General features: G+C 41.8%; 2 protein-coding genes across 3 annotated transcripts; one reads left to right on the forward strand and one right to left on the reverse strand.

Annotated features, from left to right (window-relative positions):
• Nucleotides 1-354: 354 nt before the first annotated feature.
• gale (UDP-galactose-4-epimerase) lies at nt 355-5,120 on the reverse strand. Of its 2 annotated transcripts, none has more exons than XM_040136404.1 (11): nt 4,913-5,120; nt 3,935-4,064; nt 3,680-3,792; nt 2,800-2,913; nt 2,287-2,463; nt 2,073-2,186; nt 1,873-1,939; nt 1,657-1,742; nt 1,442-1,519; nt 1,086-1,200; nt 355-940 (listed from the first exon to the last, which is right to left on the reverse strand). In XM_040136404.1, the coding sequence occupies exons 2-11, from the start codon at nt 4,053-4,055 to the stop codon at nt 876-878; spliced, it is 1,050 nt and encodes a 349-aa protein (XP_039992338.1). In that variant the 5' UTR covers nt 4,056-4,064; nt 4,913-5,120; the 3' UTR covers nt 355-875. The 2 variants fall into 2 exon arrangements, with proteins under 2 accessions (XP_039992338.1, XP_039992337.1); XM_040136403.1 differs by having other exon boundaries at nt 358-940; nt 3,680-3,795; nt 4,913-5,118.
• Nucleotides 5,121-6,830: 1,710 nt separating this feature from the next.
• On the forward strand, nt 6,831-8,999 carry LOC120795449 (kazal-type serine protease inhibitor domain-containing protein 1-like). The gene is made up of 4 exons (XM_040137391.1): nt 6,831-7,296; nt 7,446-7,606; nt 8,565-8,712; nt 8,864-8,999. The coding sequence occupies exons 1-4, from the start codon at nt 6,831-6,833 to the stop codon at nt 8,974-8,976; spliced, it is 888 nt and encodes a 295-aa protein (XP_039993325.1). The 3' UTR covers nt 8,977-8,999.
• Nucleotides 9,000-14,820: the final 5,821 nt, after the last annotated feature.

A 14,820-nucleotide genomic window follows, 5' to 3' on the forward strand; every position in this document is an offset into this window, starting at 1 on the left:
TCCTGCTCAGCCCTAAAGACCGAAACCCGGTTAGAGCGAATGGAGCGCTGTGCTGACGTGGGTGTTTATTAACTGGGTGCCCGAGGGTTCAAGGAGCCATTTAAAGCCCCAGTGCCCCGCTTAAACGCACCGTACGAAGAGAATATTAATATTGAAGTCTGAATCCTCCAGCCTTATAAACTGAGAATTATTTATACAACATTTCTCCAGGGATTTATAGACTGTCAGTGATACTCAAATGCCACTCACCTTATCATACTAGTCGATTTCTTTAATATACCATGGCATCACTATGACATTCCTGAAAAACCTGTAATGTCCCAGTGTTAGTCAATAGTGACTTTACAGCTCTCTCATCATATTTCTAGGTGTGAGTATTTTCAAACCAGGATATTCTTATTGGTTTTGTTATGGGTTTTTTCCTCACTAAAGCATTGCAAGTTAATCCCATAATGTAGTCAACACTGTAGCAGTCAATCTTCCTTAATTACAACTCATTTGACAGTCGTTTGCAATGGCCCCATTTCATAATTGAGTGGAATTGTAGGCTCCGGTTTGTTCCGTAAGAAAATTAATTTATTCTTTCATCGTTATGGCTCACAGGTCAATACAGTTATAGTGAAAATATCCATTGTTAAAAATAACATAACAACAGGGAGAGAACAGAAAGACATTTGTATACAATTATTTTGAAAATAAGATTACGGTTAATATAGAGCTATTAGGACATGAAACATGAAAAAAAAGCATTCAGTTCCTCCTGAGGTCTCATCATGTGTTTGTGTGATATGCAAAAATGAGGAAGCTGATGGTCCGCTTTGGCTGGCTGATTTAGAAGAGGACTCAGTAACATTTAACAACAGACTGGAGTTGTATCAAGAGGCTGTGCCGTTGGAGAATCCTGTGGGGTTCTTAGACTGCCAGCGCCACAGATCCTCACCTGTATGGATACAAGTACAAAAAAAAACAAAACAAAACAGAAACATCAGGACATTATGGGGAAAACATTTCACCAAGAAAAATCTATAAAATAAATACGTGTGTTTTTTGGAGGAGGATCAGATGTATTTAAACAGTCAATTTACACATTCTCTCCAGGTCAAATTCAGCCTTCCAGCCCAGCTCCTTCTCGGCCAGATGAGGGTCAGCGTAGCAGGATGCAATGTCTCCTCCCCTACGAGGGGCGATCTTGTATGAGATCTATAGAGTGGACGTATTATACAAGGGTTACATTAACAAAAAAAATAGAGTGGCTTAGCCTAAATAAAAAGGAACCTAAAAAAGGATCCAAGGCCAACATCACAGTCAGTGTCAGCTTGGCCATCTTTGAATTCAGAGGATAACATGATGTAATGTGGTCACTACAACAAGTCACTTGAGTTACTCTCAGAAGATACTAAACCCTGATTTTCAAGTTGACTTCGTAGAGAAAATCACTCACCTCTCTCCCTGATGCCTTCTCCATGGCTTTTACCATCTGGAGCACAGAGTAGCCCCTTCCTGTTCCTAGGTTGTAAACCTACAGACACATACACGATGACACACAAATGCCAGAGCACCAATGAATACCCCGAGTGTGTACCAATGGGTGGAAAATTGGTTTTACAATTCTTTTGTTTTTGTTTGTTTGTTGTTGTTTTTTTTCCCCAAATGTACCTGGCACCCGCAGTTGTCCTTCAGCTTCCTCAGAGCTGCTATGTGTCCCTTTGCCAGATCTACAACGTGAATGTAATCTCGCACACCTAACCGAAGAGAGAAGACCTTGTTCACATGACTCTGAACATTAATGAACAAGTGCTATGACAGTTTACTTGTTATTAAGAGCCCTCTGCCCAAAATAATATTTCATACCACAAAGGTCTTTGTCATTACCTGTCCCATCAAGTGTGTCATAGTCATTCCCAAATACACTAAGGCATTTTCTTCTCCCAATGGCAACCTATGAGGAAGATAAAGTAGGTAATGCAAATAATGTCAAATCACCTGATAGATCCAACTACAACACACAGTGGAATATGCATTCCCAAAGTCCCTCTGAGCTAGCCGTGTGTTGGGCAGTGGAGTTCACCTACCTGGGCAACATATGGCAGCAGGTTGTTGGGGATACCCTGAGGGTCCTCTCCTATCAGGCCGGAGGAATGAGCTCCAATTGGGTTGAAATAACGCAGCAACACTGCGTTCCAGTCCTGCTCACACAGAAGCAACAATGAAACACCTTCAATGTGTGTGTGTGTGTGTGTGTATGTGTGTTTATCTGTGAATAAGTTTCTACTTCCTAATCCATACCTTCTCTGCCTTACAGTGGTCGCTGATCATCTCCTCGATGAAGTACTTGGTCTTGCCGTAGGGGTTGGTGCAGCCGCCCACGGGATGCTGCTCGTCAATGGGTAGGTGCTGGGGGTCTCCATACACCGTGGCTGAGCTGCTGAAGACCAGATTGTGCACCTTGTGAGCCTGCATCACCTGGGATACATGCAGATGCACACAAACACGGCACACAGCGGCCAGTGAGTATAGCAATCCACAGCACGCACACAAAGAACTTAGGAGGAAGCATAAACGCTAAGGGTTGGCAGACCCAGTGAGCGCCACGCACGCAAAGTTATGAAAGGTGCAGTGTTAGAATTAGTCAACTCAATATCAAAAGAGCACACGCTGTCATGCACTCAGCATAAGATGACAATGATTAGTGCAAATACGGATCAGCTCAGGGTGAAGACTGACATGAAGACTGAAGTCCAGATTTAATGGTTAACAGACGGCGACAAGTTGGATGATAAAGTGCAAGTCGAAACTGACCTCAAGCAGGTTAATGGAGGCGGTGAGGTTGACTCTGTAGTAGCGTAATGGCTGCTCCACTGACTCCCCGACGGCCTTCAGGCCAGCAAAGTGCATCACGGCACTGAAAGCATGCTGAAACACAGATAAGAAAGTACAGTATGTGTGATGAGTGTGGGCAGTGTGGAGAGACTTTCTATGACTAATATGCAAATATGAGAACGTTATGTCATGCTCCCTATTTTAAAAGCTATTTGAGAATGTATGGTGGCCAGCAGGGACAATCTTTGGAAACCACAGTGTATAAAAGATAAGCGTGGAATTATGTTATTGTCCCATCAGTCACTTGTTTATTTTTCTGAATGCGCTGATTGTTTCATTCACAAAGACAAAGTCCAACAGTATTTATTCAATAACATTCACTTCAGAGCTGATTTATTAGAAAAAAAAAAATCTTATGAGAGTTGTACTGAATGTATTTATTTAATTATTTATTTATTTGTACATATGAATAAATCAGAGTTTGGGCTGCAAATAAGTATTTTCTAATTATTTTCATTATAAATGTATCTGCAAAATATTTTCTTGATTAAATGATTAATCAGTTTGTCTAAAAAAAAAAAAAAAAAGTCAGAAAATAGCAAAACATGCTTCTTATCCTTTCCCAGAGCACAAGTTGACGAATTGAAATACCTTGTCTTATCTGACCAACAATCCAAACCCTAAAGATATGTCAAAGAAAAGTGTCAAATCCTGACATTTGGCATTTTTTTCTTCAAAAATTACTAATTGATTGTTGAAATGGGTGCTGGTGAGTTTCCTGTCAATCAACTAAGCAATAAACGGAGCAATTGTTTTAGCTCTAATAAAATGAGTAGATCAGCTGCAGTAACATTCTGACCTTTTCGAAGAGTTTTTCCAAGCCAGGCCGGTCCAGAAGGTCTAGTTCATGAAACTCAATGCTGGTGTCCAGAAGCTTCTCTATCCTTCGTATGCTCTCTGGCACATCTCCTTCTCCTCCATACACAACAGGATGTAGCACACACACGCACAGTAAAACCAGACATGAGTATCACTGCACTAAACAAACACACCTGGAACCGTCAAGTTTACGACGACGAAAGAAGTTACTCATTAGTCCGGTAAGGAAGCTTACCTCTTACAGCGTTACTGAAGTTATCCACTACGACGGGCTGGAAGCCTGCTTCAATCAGCTCCACCACACAGTGACTCCCAATGTAACCCCCTCCACCTGTGACCAGCACCTTCTCTGCCATTCTCTGGACCTGTCAAATACAGCATACAATGCATAAACTCGACCCCTACATCTAAAAACAGTTGTTGTGGTGGTTACGCTATCCCATTCGGCGGTTCCTGATTTGAGCAGAACGACTTCATTCCTCACTTGAAGACCAAAACAAAACAATAATCCTTTTGGCTGAGCCCATTTCAGCACACCTGAATAGTTTATTTTGTGACCCGCCCATATTGCCACAGGACAGCAGGTTCAACCCTTAACCTGTCTTACTTCATACAACAATGGGTAGTGCCTTGTCAGTAACTACTTTTCACTGTTGTAATCTATTCTTATCTTTTGAGCGAGCACACATGTCTTCATCGCAGTCTTTCCAGACTCTAAATGAGCTGAAACTTACTCGTGCAACAAAAACTTATTTGTTTATTTTTTTTATTATTTAATTTCCATTCAAAACTGTTTCCAGTGAATACAGCACAGGCCACTATTGAACCCTGCATGGTAATAGAGCTTGCTATAGCATACACTCACGGACATGTAACTACGTCGAGGTTACATCCTTAGAACTTTTCTACTTTAGTCCAACACACTATTTTATTGCGCTTGGGCTTTCGAGAACAGACTATGCAATGGAAAATGAAAGATTAATAATGGTCTGTGTGTGTGTAACTTTAGCTGGTCAAAAACCCCATATAAGATGTCTTTTTCTTAACATTATTGTCATAGTGTACCCACAGCATCTTTGTCAGTTCCACTACAAACCAAACAACCGAAGCCTCAAGTCTTACTTAAGGAGCAAAGGTACGGCTTCTTTGACAAACTGTCAAAATGACACTCCATCGCAGAGTATAACTGAGGACGTTGGTAAAAAATACTTACTAAATTTCCCGATAAGTGTGTCAATGGTCGTTTCCGGTAGAGTCTCTTGACAAAACTGGTCGGGACAGCGTTGGAAAGTACGAGTGTGGAGACGGGACGAGGATTTATCTGTCAGCCCATTCAGTGAAGTTTCCCCCCTCTCCTTAGGACACCTCTTTACTTCCTGGAAAACGTGGAACGGAGTGAAGTGAATGATTAACGCGCAACTTCCTGTACGTCTACTATCAAAATAACACTGTGAACGCTCCTAAATTCGTACCACACAACATCACATTCACTTTAATTTTAAGTGTGACCTGAATGGAACGATCACTGGGTTATGTAACACCGTCTGAGATATCCACAACCACCGATAAACTTGCGTTAACCTTGGCGGGATTTCATCTTTCAGTTTTTATTTTGAAGTCTAAAACGGATTCGCATTATGCCGTATCGCCAGCTTCACGGTCCTCCGAAGGCCGTGCTACGTGATGGATCGCCTCACATGCCATGACGCCAGGCACCAGTCTAACAAGGCCACGCCTATGGCCATTCGCACAGGGAGGTGATTGTTGTGCCGAGCGTCCACCTCTGCGTGCAAGCTGAAACACACCGGATGGCAAAGGAAAAAGTGCCACGTTACTTGAAAAAGTCAGGCACATACACTGGATATATGTAAGCAAATACCCTTACGTGATAGGGAGAATGATCTTTGTTTATTAATGATTTCATAAGGGGCAGATAAAAAAAAAAAAAAATTGTGCGCCCCAACCCAACCTTTGTGATGACCAAAGACTTCCCATACACATAGGATCATCAAAGAATTAATTGCCATAGTGATACAGCAAAATAACTCTATTAGGCCATGCAGAATTTTATGGGCGCGCACGCATACACACACACACACACACACACACACACACACACACACACACACACACACACACACACACACACACACACACACCTATAAACATTATTACCTACCTAGCTGAGGTCAATTAATGCGAAGGAAAACACAAACACAAACACACACACACACACACACACACACACACACACACACACACACACACACAACCAAAATCACCCCGTTCTGTTTTATTACTAATAATGAGAAACAGTAATCTCATATTTAATATAACATGTTATTTTAAAACACTGGATATTTTCCATTGATAAACAAATACTCGTTCTCAACCTCCACAACACTAACAGATATCATTATGAAATCATCAAAAAATGTTTCCAAACCTGCAGGAATTTCACACTACTCCTCTAGACACAGAGCCTCTCAAATAGAGCTGCATTTTCTACAAACTAACGATCCTTTCTACGTGTGATAATGCATGTTAAATATATATCAGGATCACTGTATTCATATAGACAGTTGTTTTTTTCTGTTACATTTGTATGAAGTGCAGATTCAGAAGGATTCCTTTATATCCTGTGCCAATCCTGAAGTCCGGTTGCCAGTCCTTCCTTCCCCAGAGACACTGGCACATGAAGAAAGGCAGCAGAATTGGGAGGAAAGAAAGATGAGACGAGTCGGATACCTGAGAAATGAAATTTGCTCGCTCCATTCACTGCATATGCTGTCTCTTTGTTAGAAAGGACTTGGAGCTGATGAAGAAATCTCAAGGAGGAAAACAACATGGCAAAATAATTCAGCCGAGGTACATGGTAATAATAACAAAAAACAATCCAACCATTCAGAGGAGGACAGAAGAGAGGGAACAGAAGGAAACATTTAAAACTCAGAGGAGGAAAAACATGTGACTATTTGATAGAGAACAGCAGAAAACCAGGACTGCCATCTCACTTATAAATTTGATTCAATTTGTAAACATTTTGCGGTTTCATTTTGGGTCAACTTTTTGCTTTAAGTTGTAACTTCAGGATTTGCTTCTGACTTTGTGTGCTGTTGCAGATCAGCAGCATGGCACAGCTTTGCTTATGTGTTGGCATATGTGTGAGTGTATGGCTCCACACTTCCCTCGGGCTGCCACCCCAGCACCGTGGGTGGCTGCGGCTGTGGGAGGAGGGTGAGGGCTGCGGGGAGTGCAACCAGCACCTCTGCCCCCCGGTGCCTGACGATTGCCCTGCAGGCAGGGTGCAGGACGACTGTGGATGCTGTGAGCAGTGCGCTAACGTAGAGGGCCAGCAGTGTGACCCAGATGGGGCTCAGAAGTTCTATGGCCGCTGTGGAGAGGGCCTGGTCTGCCAGAGGAAAATGCCAAAAAGGGAACACAGGGCTGAACCAGAGCCTACATGTGTCTGCCAGGATAAGGGATCCGTGTGTGGTTCAGATGGGTGGACCTACTCAAATATTTGCCAGATGAGAGAGGCTGCCAGCCACCGAAACACAACACTTAAGCTCACTGGGAGAGGACCCTGCTACTCTGGTTACCACACCCTTTTCTTACATATGTTGTCAGTCCAGGAAGCTTAATTGTTTTAAGATTTCAATGCATGTGTATAGTTTTCTTGGTAGTGGACAACTTTTAAGGGTCCTACTATTGAGCCTTGGGGTACTCCTTTCCTTTTGCTGCAGCTCCCCGTATCCTTAAAGGCCCCAGAAACCTCTCAAACTACACAGGGAATGACATTGTGTTTGGCTGCGAGGTCTCAGCCTACCCTCTTCCAAACCTGAACTGGAAGAAGACGGGGAGTGACAACTTCTTGCCAGGGGATGATCCTCACATCTCTGTCCAGGTTTGAAAATAACTTTAGTTGCTTTGTATCACTGAACTTTTCATTAAACGTGTATACTTTTATTGAATTGTGTCCTGTTGGGTCTTTAATTTGTACTTCAAGAGGACCTTTGTTGCATTGTGCTCAATAGATGAAGATGTTTTTAATTAAAGGGACATTCCACTGATTTTACACATAAAGTTGAGTTATTTGTTACAAGGGGCACTACACAATCTTTGAAAACAACTGCATAGTTTCTTATGGGGCTCTGGAGTCAGCTTTCCAATGTCTGAAACAAAAACTTTGATGATGTCATGAAAGTCACTGTTGAGTTGTAGCATGGAAAATGTAAGATCCAGTGAGTTTGGAGCTTGAACCATACTAAAAGTCAGCATATATTGCCTTCTGCTGCTTAAATGTTCACCATTCCGTTTTTAATCTGTCTCTATAATCTGTCTCTTATGAGGCCCCATGGAAAAAAACAGCAGTAGAAACAGCAACAGCAACAGCAACAGCAACAACAACAACAAAAAACCATTCAAATAGCTGCAATTAATCATATATTCAATCATTTCCCAAAAAATGCTTGGCTCCTACTTTACCGGAAGTGTGTTTACCAATAACATGAAACAGTGGTGACAAGATGAACAGATTTTCCTTTTTAACACCCACACGGTAATGTGTTCTTGTGCCATCATCCACTTGTAAACAGTTCTTCACTGGTTAAACGCTCAACTGCCTAAAAACAAAAAAGTTCCATCATCTGTTCCACGAGTCTGTTGATAATTATGGGAATCAATACTATCCCAGTGTATCAATAGTGATTATATTAGAGTCATGGTTTATATTGCTAATTTGCTTTCTCGTACCAGCCATGCTGCAGACAAAAGTATGTTTTATACACTTCCTACACTTATACACTACCTATTCCTCTGAATAGATTTTTATCATCGGTCAAGATTTTACTGTCATTTTTCAGGCTCGAGGAGGCCCCCAGCGCTACACGGTCTCTACCTGGCTGCAGATACAGGGCCTCCACATCGCTGATGCAGGGGTCTACTCATGCATCTCCTACAATGCTTTGGGAGAAACGTCTGCTTCTGCACAGCTCACAGTGTTGAGACAAGGTGAGTCAATCAGTGTCATACTGTAGACAGTTATCTGTAGCCAACAATGAATTTGATCTTGGTGCCAAAGCAGTTCAATAGAACGGCACACTCATCATTTTGAAAAATACAGTTTATTTTTACTTGAAAAATTTCTTTTTCTACTCTCCAGGGGTGAAGGTGATGAAGGGCCATGTGGAGGAGGAAGAGAAACCCTTTGACCATTTGGAGGAAGGCAGTGGTGATGGACAGCTGGCGTCTGGAGATTACCTGGCATTAATTTAAGTCATTTTATAAGAGCAGGCTATATGGAGTCCTCAGGAGAAAAACAATCTAACACAACAGGTCTGCTATCATTTTTTTTTTTTTTTTAATTAAAGAACATGATGTTTGTCAGTCGCAGCTTACTACTCAGTTGTAAGATGAATAACTAATTAAGCATCATATCTACTTTTATTTACCTTTTAACTGTATCATGGCAAACAAATAAAACACTCCTGTTATTTGCTGTGTAGCATTTTTTAACATGTATGATCATAATTAACTGAATCCTTTAATAATGACATGCTCATCTGCCCATTTACGTCTGGATGTTGTTTTAAATTTCAAAACAAGAGGATGACATATCCCAAAAACACAACAGCAAGAGAAACAGTTGACTCATCTTCATAACATAAAATTTGATTATTAGACATTACTGATACCCATTACAATCACTAACATGGATACAAGTCACCTCTAAAGTCCACCCCACCCAGCAAACACGGGCTACAGTATAATAGTTCACTGAGAAAAAAAAAAAGACAGTGATGGACGGAGCGAGAGAGGATGTGACCATCCGCAGGGTCTCCGTCTGATTCTCTTCATCTCTCTCCACCTGAGTGCCAGTTAATCCTCCCCTCATCCCCCGACTCCCTGCTGGATACACCGGCTCCTTCTGAATGGCAAGCTGCATTAACGCGGAGGAACTTTCCCCCGCTGTCTGTTAGTCAAAGCTGATTGGAGATTACAGGCCTGTGGCGAAAACACAGCCCTCCATCTCATCTCAAATCACTTTCCAGCCCTTGCTCTTCTTTATCTCTCCTTCTTCTCTTCATTTCTTTATCGTCTTAATCCCAACTCGCCTCCTTTTCAATGTCATCAACTTTCACTTGCCATTACATTTTTGCCCGTATTCAGTGCTCTTTTTGACAGGTGAATGGCAAGAAAGATGAAGAAGAGGAGGAGGGGGGGAAAAAAAAGCTTCCCCCCCTGAGTGGAGCCAGAATGATGTCATGGGGGCATTTGTCCTCCTGGTGTGGAGGCTTCCCTTCCTCTGCTAATTACCTTGTACAAACTCGAATCTGATATGGCGGATATGAGGCCCAAATACAATTATTGTGGGCTAACAAAGAGATATTGAGATTCAGGGAATGAGGGAGAGACTGCAAGTGAGATAGAAGGGAAGGCACGCGCCCTTCCACGCATGCACACACACATACAGCGACCACGTGCACGCACACACGCTCACATACCCACCCACACACACACAAACACAACCACTTGTCCTTCCCCTCCATTCCCTCAGATAGGCTAATGTTATTACTGGGGTAATTATCCTCATTAGTGCCAGCAGCTGTAGAGAGCCCATTGCTTGCTGTTCAAACTCCACCCCGAACCTTTCTGTCTTCACATCCCTTTTGTATTCCCTAGATCTCATTTAGAGACTTTGTCTCCATCCTTTGCATGCTAGGTGGAGGCAGTTGTAAAAATAGAGGCCATCAAATATCTAATAAGCAAAAGTTACCCCTGTTTTCTGACCTGTTAGAGTCCATTTTCAGAAGTGTAATGTCGTACAGCACTGCTCTTATTCAATAGTATCTGAAAGCCACATCAGAGAGCTGACCAGTGTGCAATATTAAGAAAATGGTTATAAGTAAATTCAAGTGCATCGTACTTAGAAACAGTTCGTAATCTGCTGTCATAAAACAAGAACTCAAACTTTTAATTTTGATGTAAATTGCAACAGTATTGGTTTTTCCATCTGTCATAAGCACTTTCCTGACGCGCTGGGTTGAATAATTGAACACAAGATGGCACTGTTTAGTCAAATAACCACTTCACACTCCACTCCACCGCTTTTACAGCTAGATGATCTTCAGACATTCTCTCTTCTCATCTGTTGAATTTTTCACTTTTTACATCCCTCTAAAAAACTAGCTATTCTTCACAAAAGAACATTAGCTGTCATTGTCCCTCCTCTTTGGATGCAATGACACTTTTCACGCTATGAAAAATGGAGATTAATAGTATTTGCATAACTAAAGGTATTGCCTGTCTTCTTGTTTGATGTTTATGTGAAATCACCCTGAAAACGATTCCCTTAATGGCTTTAACTTAAACTCTGTCTGCATCTTTACACACATATTATGAGATCAACAACCGAAACAGGCGGCTTTATACACAGCACCCCCCCCCCGCTCTGTGAGATTGCCTTTTGTTTTATTGCCAGGGGCTGATGCGGACAGTAGGTAACCTGTATACTGCTAAGCCCTGCATCAGGCGCTAAATGTCATGCATAGCCTGTTTTTATTGGCTGATATGGCCTGTTGTGCCCTTCTCCTTTTCCTGGAAGCCATTGTTAAAGAGCTGGTTGTTAATGCTGCTGACCAGATGGGCTCCTTCTCCCTGCAGGTCTGACTGAGGGTGTTTACCATGCACTGGGCTGTGGATAACAGGTGAGACTGCTGTTGGCTTGTCAACCAATCAGAGCGGAGCAGATGTCTGGCCTCTGCCTGTAAACCTTCATGTGGCATTTGGGGTCGTCTCGCAGTGGGTTTGATAATAACATTGAATCAAAGTGAATTTGGGTTTATATGTTTTTTACATGTGACTATTATCTGAGATGGTCATGGAAGGGATAACAATAAGCTGCCTCCATATTCAGCCCAATGCTATCTAAGCCTCCCTGAGCCCCGTATACTAAACAATTTTCTGCATTAAGAAACTTTCGTGAAATAGAGCTCAAGTATATTTTGTGTATCTAATATTTCAGACAGCAAATCACCCATCCATTTAATTTTCCTTTCATAAAGTTCAGACATCATTTCCAGTAATGTTCCCGCATCCCTTGTGTGACAAAATGTTTCCAGCATTAGCTGCGCAAACAGTGAACATTCCTTTCCCTTTCCAATGCAGGCCATCTTGAATTACTGCAATTTGGTATCATGGCAACAGAAAAGGTAAGGCCGGGCCTGGGATTGTTGATGAGTAGTCTTTTAAAGCTTTGAATCAGTCTGCCTTAATGGATGACCTGTGTCTAGTGTGCATGTATGGATTAGTTCTGCTGGAGCACCTGTTCCTGTTCTGTCAACAGCAGATCGGGTTACTGTCTCCACATTCACCTGGCTCAGACAACTTCCTGTGATTGACAATACATCAGCTTTTGTTCACTTCTGCCCTCCGAATATTAAGGTTGAATTTACTCCAACTTTTATAACTCACTTATAACAGCAGGCCTGTGCTTTTAAAATAATTTTAGTCAATATGATATACAATAAAAAGCAGAAAAAGCTCTCATTATTCAAAAAAATCTGGTACAATACATCACATTTCCACAAACAGTTGCCTAATGTCTGTTCTAACGAGGCCTCTCAGGTTGATTACGGAGTTAAGCTGCCAGCACGGCCCAGTGAAGCGCGGCTGAGGCTGAGCTTAACATCCTTCCAAGGACAGCTTGTCTCCAACATCAGACTTGAACTGGGAGACAAGCTCAGTCAAGAATGGGAAGAATCATCTCTCTGAGCTTTGCTCCTGAGTATTGAGATTTAAAGATTATACTATTTTCTAAGTATTTCCCTCTGATTTCCAATTAGATATTGTGTATTAGGCATATCTGTCTGGGGTCTTGTGATATTTTGAAGAGAACTGGGAAATTAGAGCAGCTGACAGGATATCAAGCATATCTTCTTCATACTAGACAAGTTTTTAGTCTCCTAATCAGGGCAGATATCTCCTCTCATTTTCTCAGAGCACGGTATGAGGAAAATCCTTTCAGATTCATAGTAACTTCATTCAGAATTAAAAGCTGAGGGACTTGGTCATTTCTAAGCAGTCAGCCCGCTCAATCATATGCTCATGTGTAACCGTTAGCTGATGTATAAACAAACATTACCTGTAGAGGTATACCTTTAACGCAAACTTCTTAAAGGAGTCCTGAAAGGGAAGCACACACTCCTTTCATCAGGCTTGAATAAAGTCCACTCGTATAAGGCCTTATACTACTGGTGCAGCCTGACTACTACTCACTGTCATCTCCATTATTCCCCTGATGATAAAAAGATTAGCTAGCAACCTTTATGCTAACCACAAAGCTGGATGGGTGATGGATGAGCTAAGTGATAGACTCAGGCGGTTGGTTGGGGAGGCTTTGTCCTGGATCTCTGACACCTTCTATCTTGTGATCCATACAGCCTCCCCATTGCCTCCATCCAACCCCCAGATCCATCCCAGTTACCCCCACCAGCTGCCTCTGACCCTTCATCATAGCCCTGCCTCTGCTTGCCATGTGCTGGGAGTCAAAGGGTTCCCACCTATCGCTCATCAGAATGGAACCCCACCATCTCCTGCCCCACGCACTAAATCACAATCAATCGCTTGGCAGACATAGATGGATTAGGACATCCACGACCCTGTACCTTTCATGGAGGCCACTGCCCTCCAAAGGGCTGCTGTCACTGACAAATAATAGAGGTGATTCTTAGGGGAGTGAGCGGGTCAAGTCTGCGGTCCCTGGACGGAAGTTATCACAAAGCAATGGAGGGAAATTCTTTTCTCTTTAGGAACAACAGTCCCAATGTCTAACAGCACGTTTGACAGAAGGACGTGTGGTAGAAAAAGGTTTGCTTTGATGCTAAAAAATGGCTTTATAATAAAATCTGAATCTATCTAAATATAATTCAGTGCACATTTTTTAGGGATGTGGAGAAAATATTCCTATGAGGCTAAACTGGGGTGTCTTGTCACATATATCAATGTGTCGGTTTATTCTACTCATCAAAAGTTCATAAGGGTGTATCCCCAAAATGAAAAAAAACCTTATGCTTCTTAAGGTTTAATATTACACTTGCACAGAAAAAAAACAACCTTTAATGTTTTTTGGCTAAGCTACTGAAAAAGATAGCTATAGAGCTGTGCCTAGGCAGTGTGCGATAATCCAATTTTTGCTAACTCAAGCTGATAGCACACATATCTCTAGCACTGTGACTGTCTCGTTAGCATAAGCATTTCAAAATAAGATACATGCATGAATCAAATTACGCTCCAAGGTGACAGCTAGATGTCTGTTAAATGTCATTCTGTCTGACAAACTAACCGTTAGCTAGCCAGTTAGGTAGACTTATTACGTTAACCATCAACTGGAAAGCTCCTTAAAATAAACTAGATGGGTTTAAGGAAGCATAACATGGAAAGTTTAGTCATGGAAGAACAGCTCCACAAGTATGCCTTCGCTCAATATTTATAAAAGATATTTTAATTCAAACTTAACTAGCGTGATTTCTAGCTAACCTTTGCCACACTGGTAAGCCAATAAAGCTGTACGCTACGCGGGTTATCCGTCATGTTACGGATGTTAAATGTATTATGTTATCCAAGGTTATTAGAATGATCTGTATTCAGGTAATGCTGCTTGAAAACATACACCTAATGAAATGATAACCAACCTAATGAATCAAAATGAACTAATTAACCCTTTAAAGTGGTACATGGAACTGTTCAGGTGTGCCATATCCGTACGAAGATATAAAGCCTGGAATGTATGTTCTCTCAATAAGCTGCCTTACTTCCACAGCCTGTCTGTTGTCCCTTTTTCTCCACTCTCACAATAATACAGTCTTGACGTTCTGGCACACATCATCATGTGTATTTGAAGAGTTGCTGTCTAGTGCTTCCTGATTTACTTCACCACAGACTGAGTGATTGCATCATTCCCATGAGCATTGACAACAAATATCATTCAGACATGTAAAAGTCTCCACGATGCCATAACACGATGATTGGGAGTGAGAGATCTTATTCTGTATTCACTGCCAAGGGCTCAAGGAGGATCATTCACATGTAGATGTGTCCTTCTGGAAGTGCCTCAGCTAT

Source organism: Xiphias gladius, chromosome 10, assembly GCF_016859285.1.
Source record: "Xiphias gladius isolate SHS-SW01 ecotype Sanya breed wild chromosome 10, ASM1685928v1, whole genome shotgun sequence".
In the NCBI taxonomy this organism is placed as follows: Eukaryota; Metazoa; Chordata; class Actinopteri; order Istiophoriformes; family Xiphiidae; genus Xiphias; species Xiphias gladius.

Excerpts from the sequence above, each read along its gene's own strand:
- LOC120795449 (XM_040137391.1), top strand. The coding sequence starts at position 6,831 with ATGGCACAGCTTTGCTTATGTGTTGGCATATGTGTGAGTGTATGGCTC. Across the intron at positions 7,607-8,564 it reads ATCCTCACATCTCTGTCCAG|GCTCGAGGAGGCCCCCAGCG; the intron begins GTTTGAAAATAA and ends GTCATTTTTCAG. Across the intron at positions 8,713-8,863 it reads GCTCACAGTGTTGAGACAAG|GGGTGAAGGTGATGAAGGGC; the intron begins GTGAGTCAATCA and ends TCTACTCTCCAG.
- gale (XM_040136403.1), bottom strand. The coding sequence starts at position 4,055 with ATGGCAGAGAAGGTGCTGGTCACAGGTGGAGGGGGTTACATTGGGAGT. Across the intron at positions 2,464-2,799 it reads CCTCCATTAACCTGCTTGAG|GTGATGCAGGCTCACAAGGT; the intron begins GTCAGTTTCGAC and ends CATGTATCCCAG. Across the intron at positions 1,520-1,656 it reads AGGACAACTGCGGGTGCCAG|GTTTACAACCTAGGAACAGG; the intron begins GTACATTTGGGG and ends ATGTGTCTGTAG.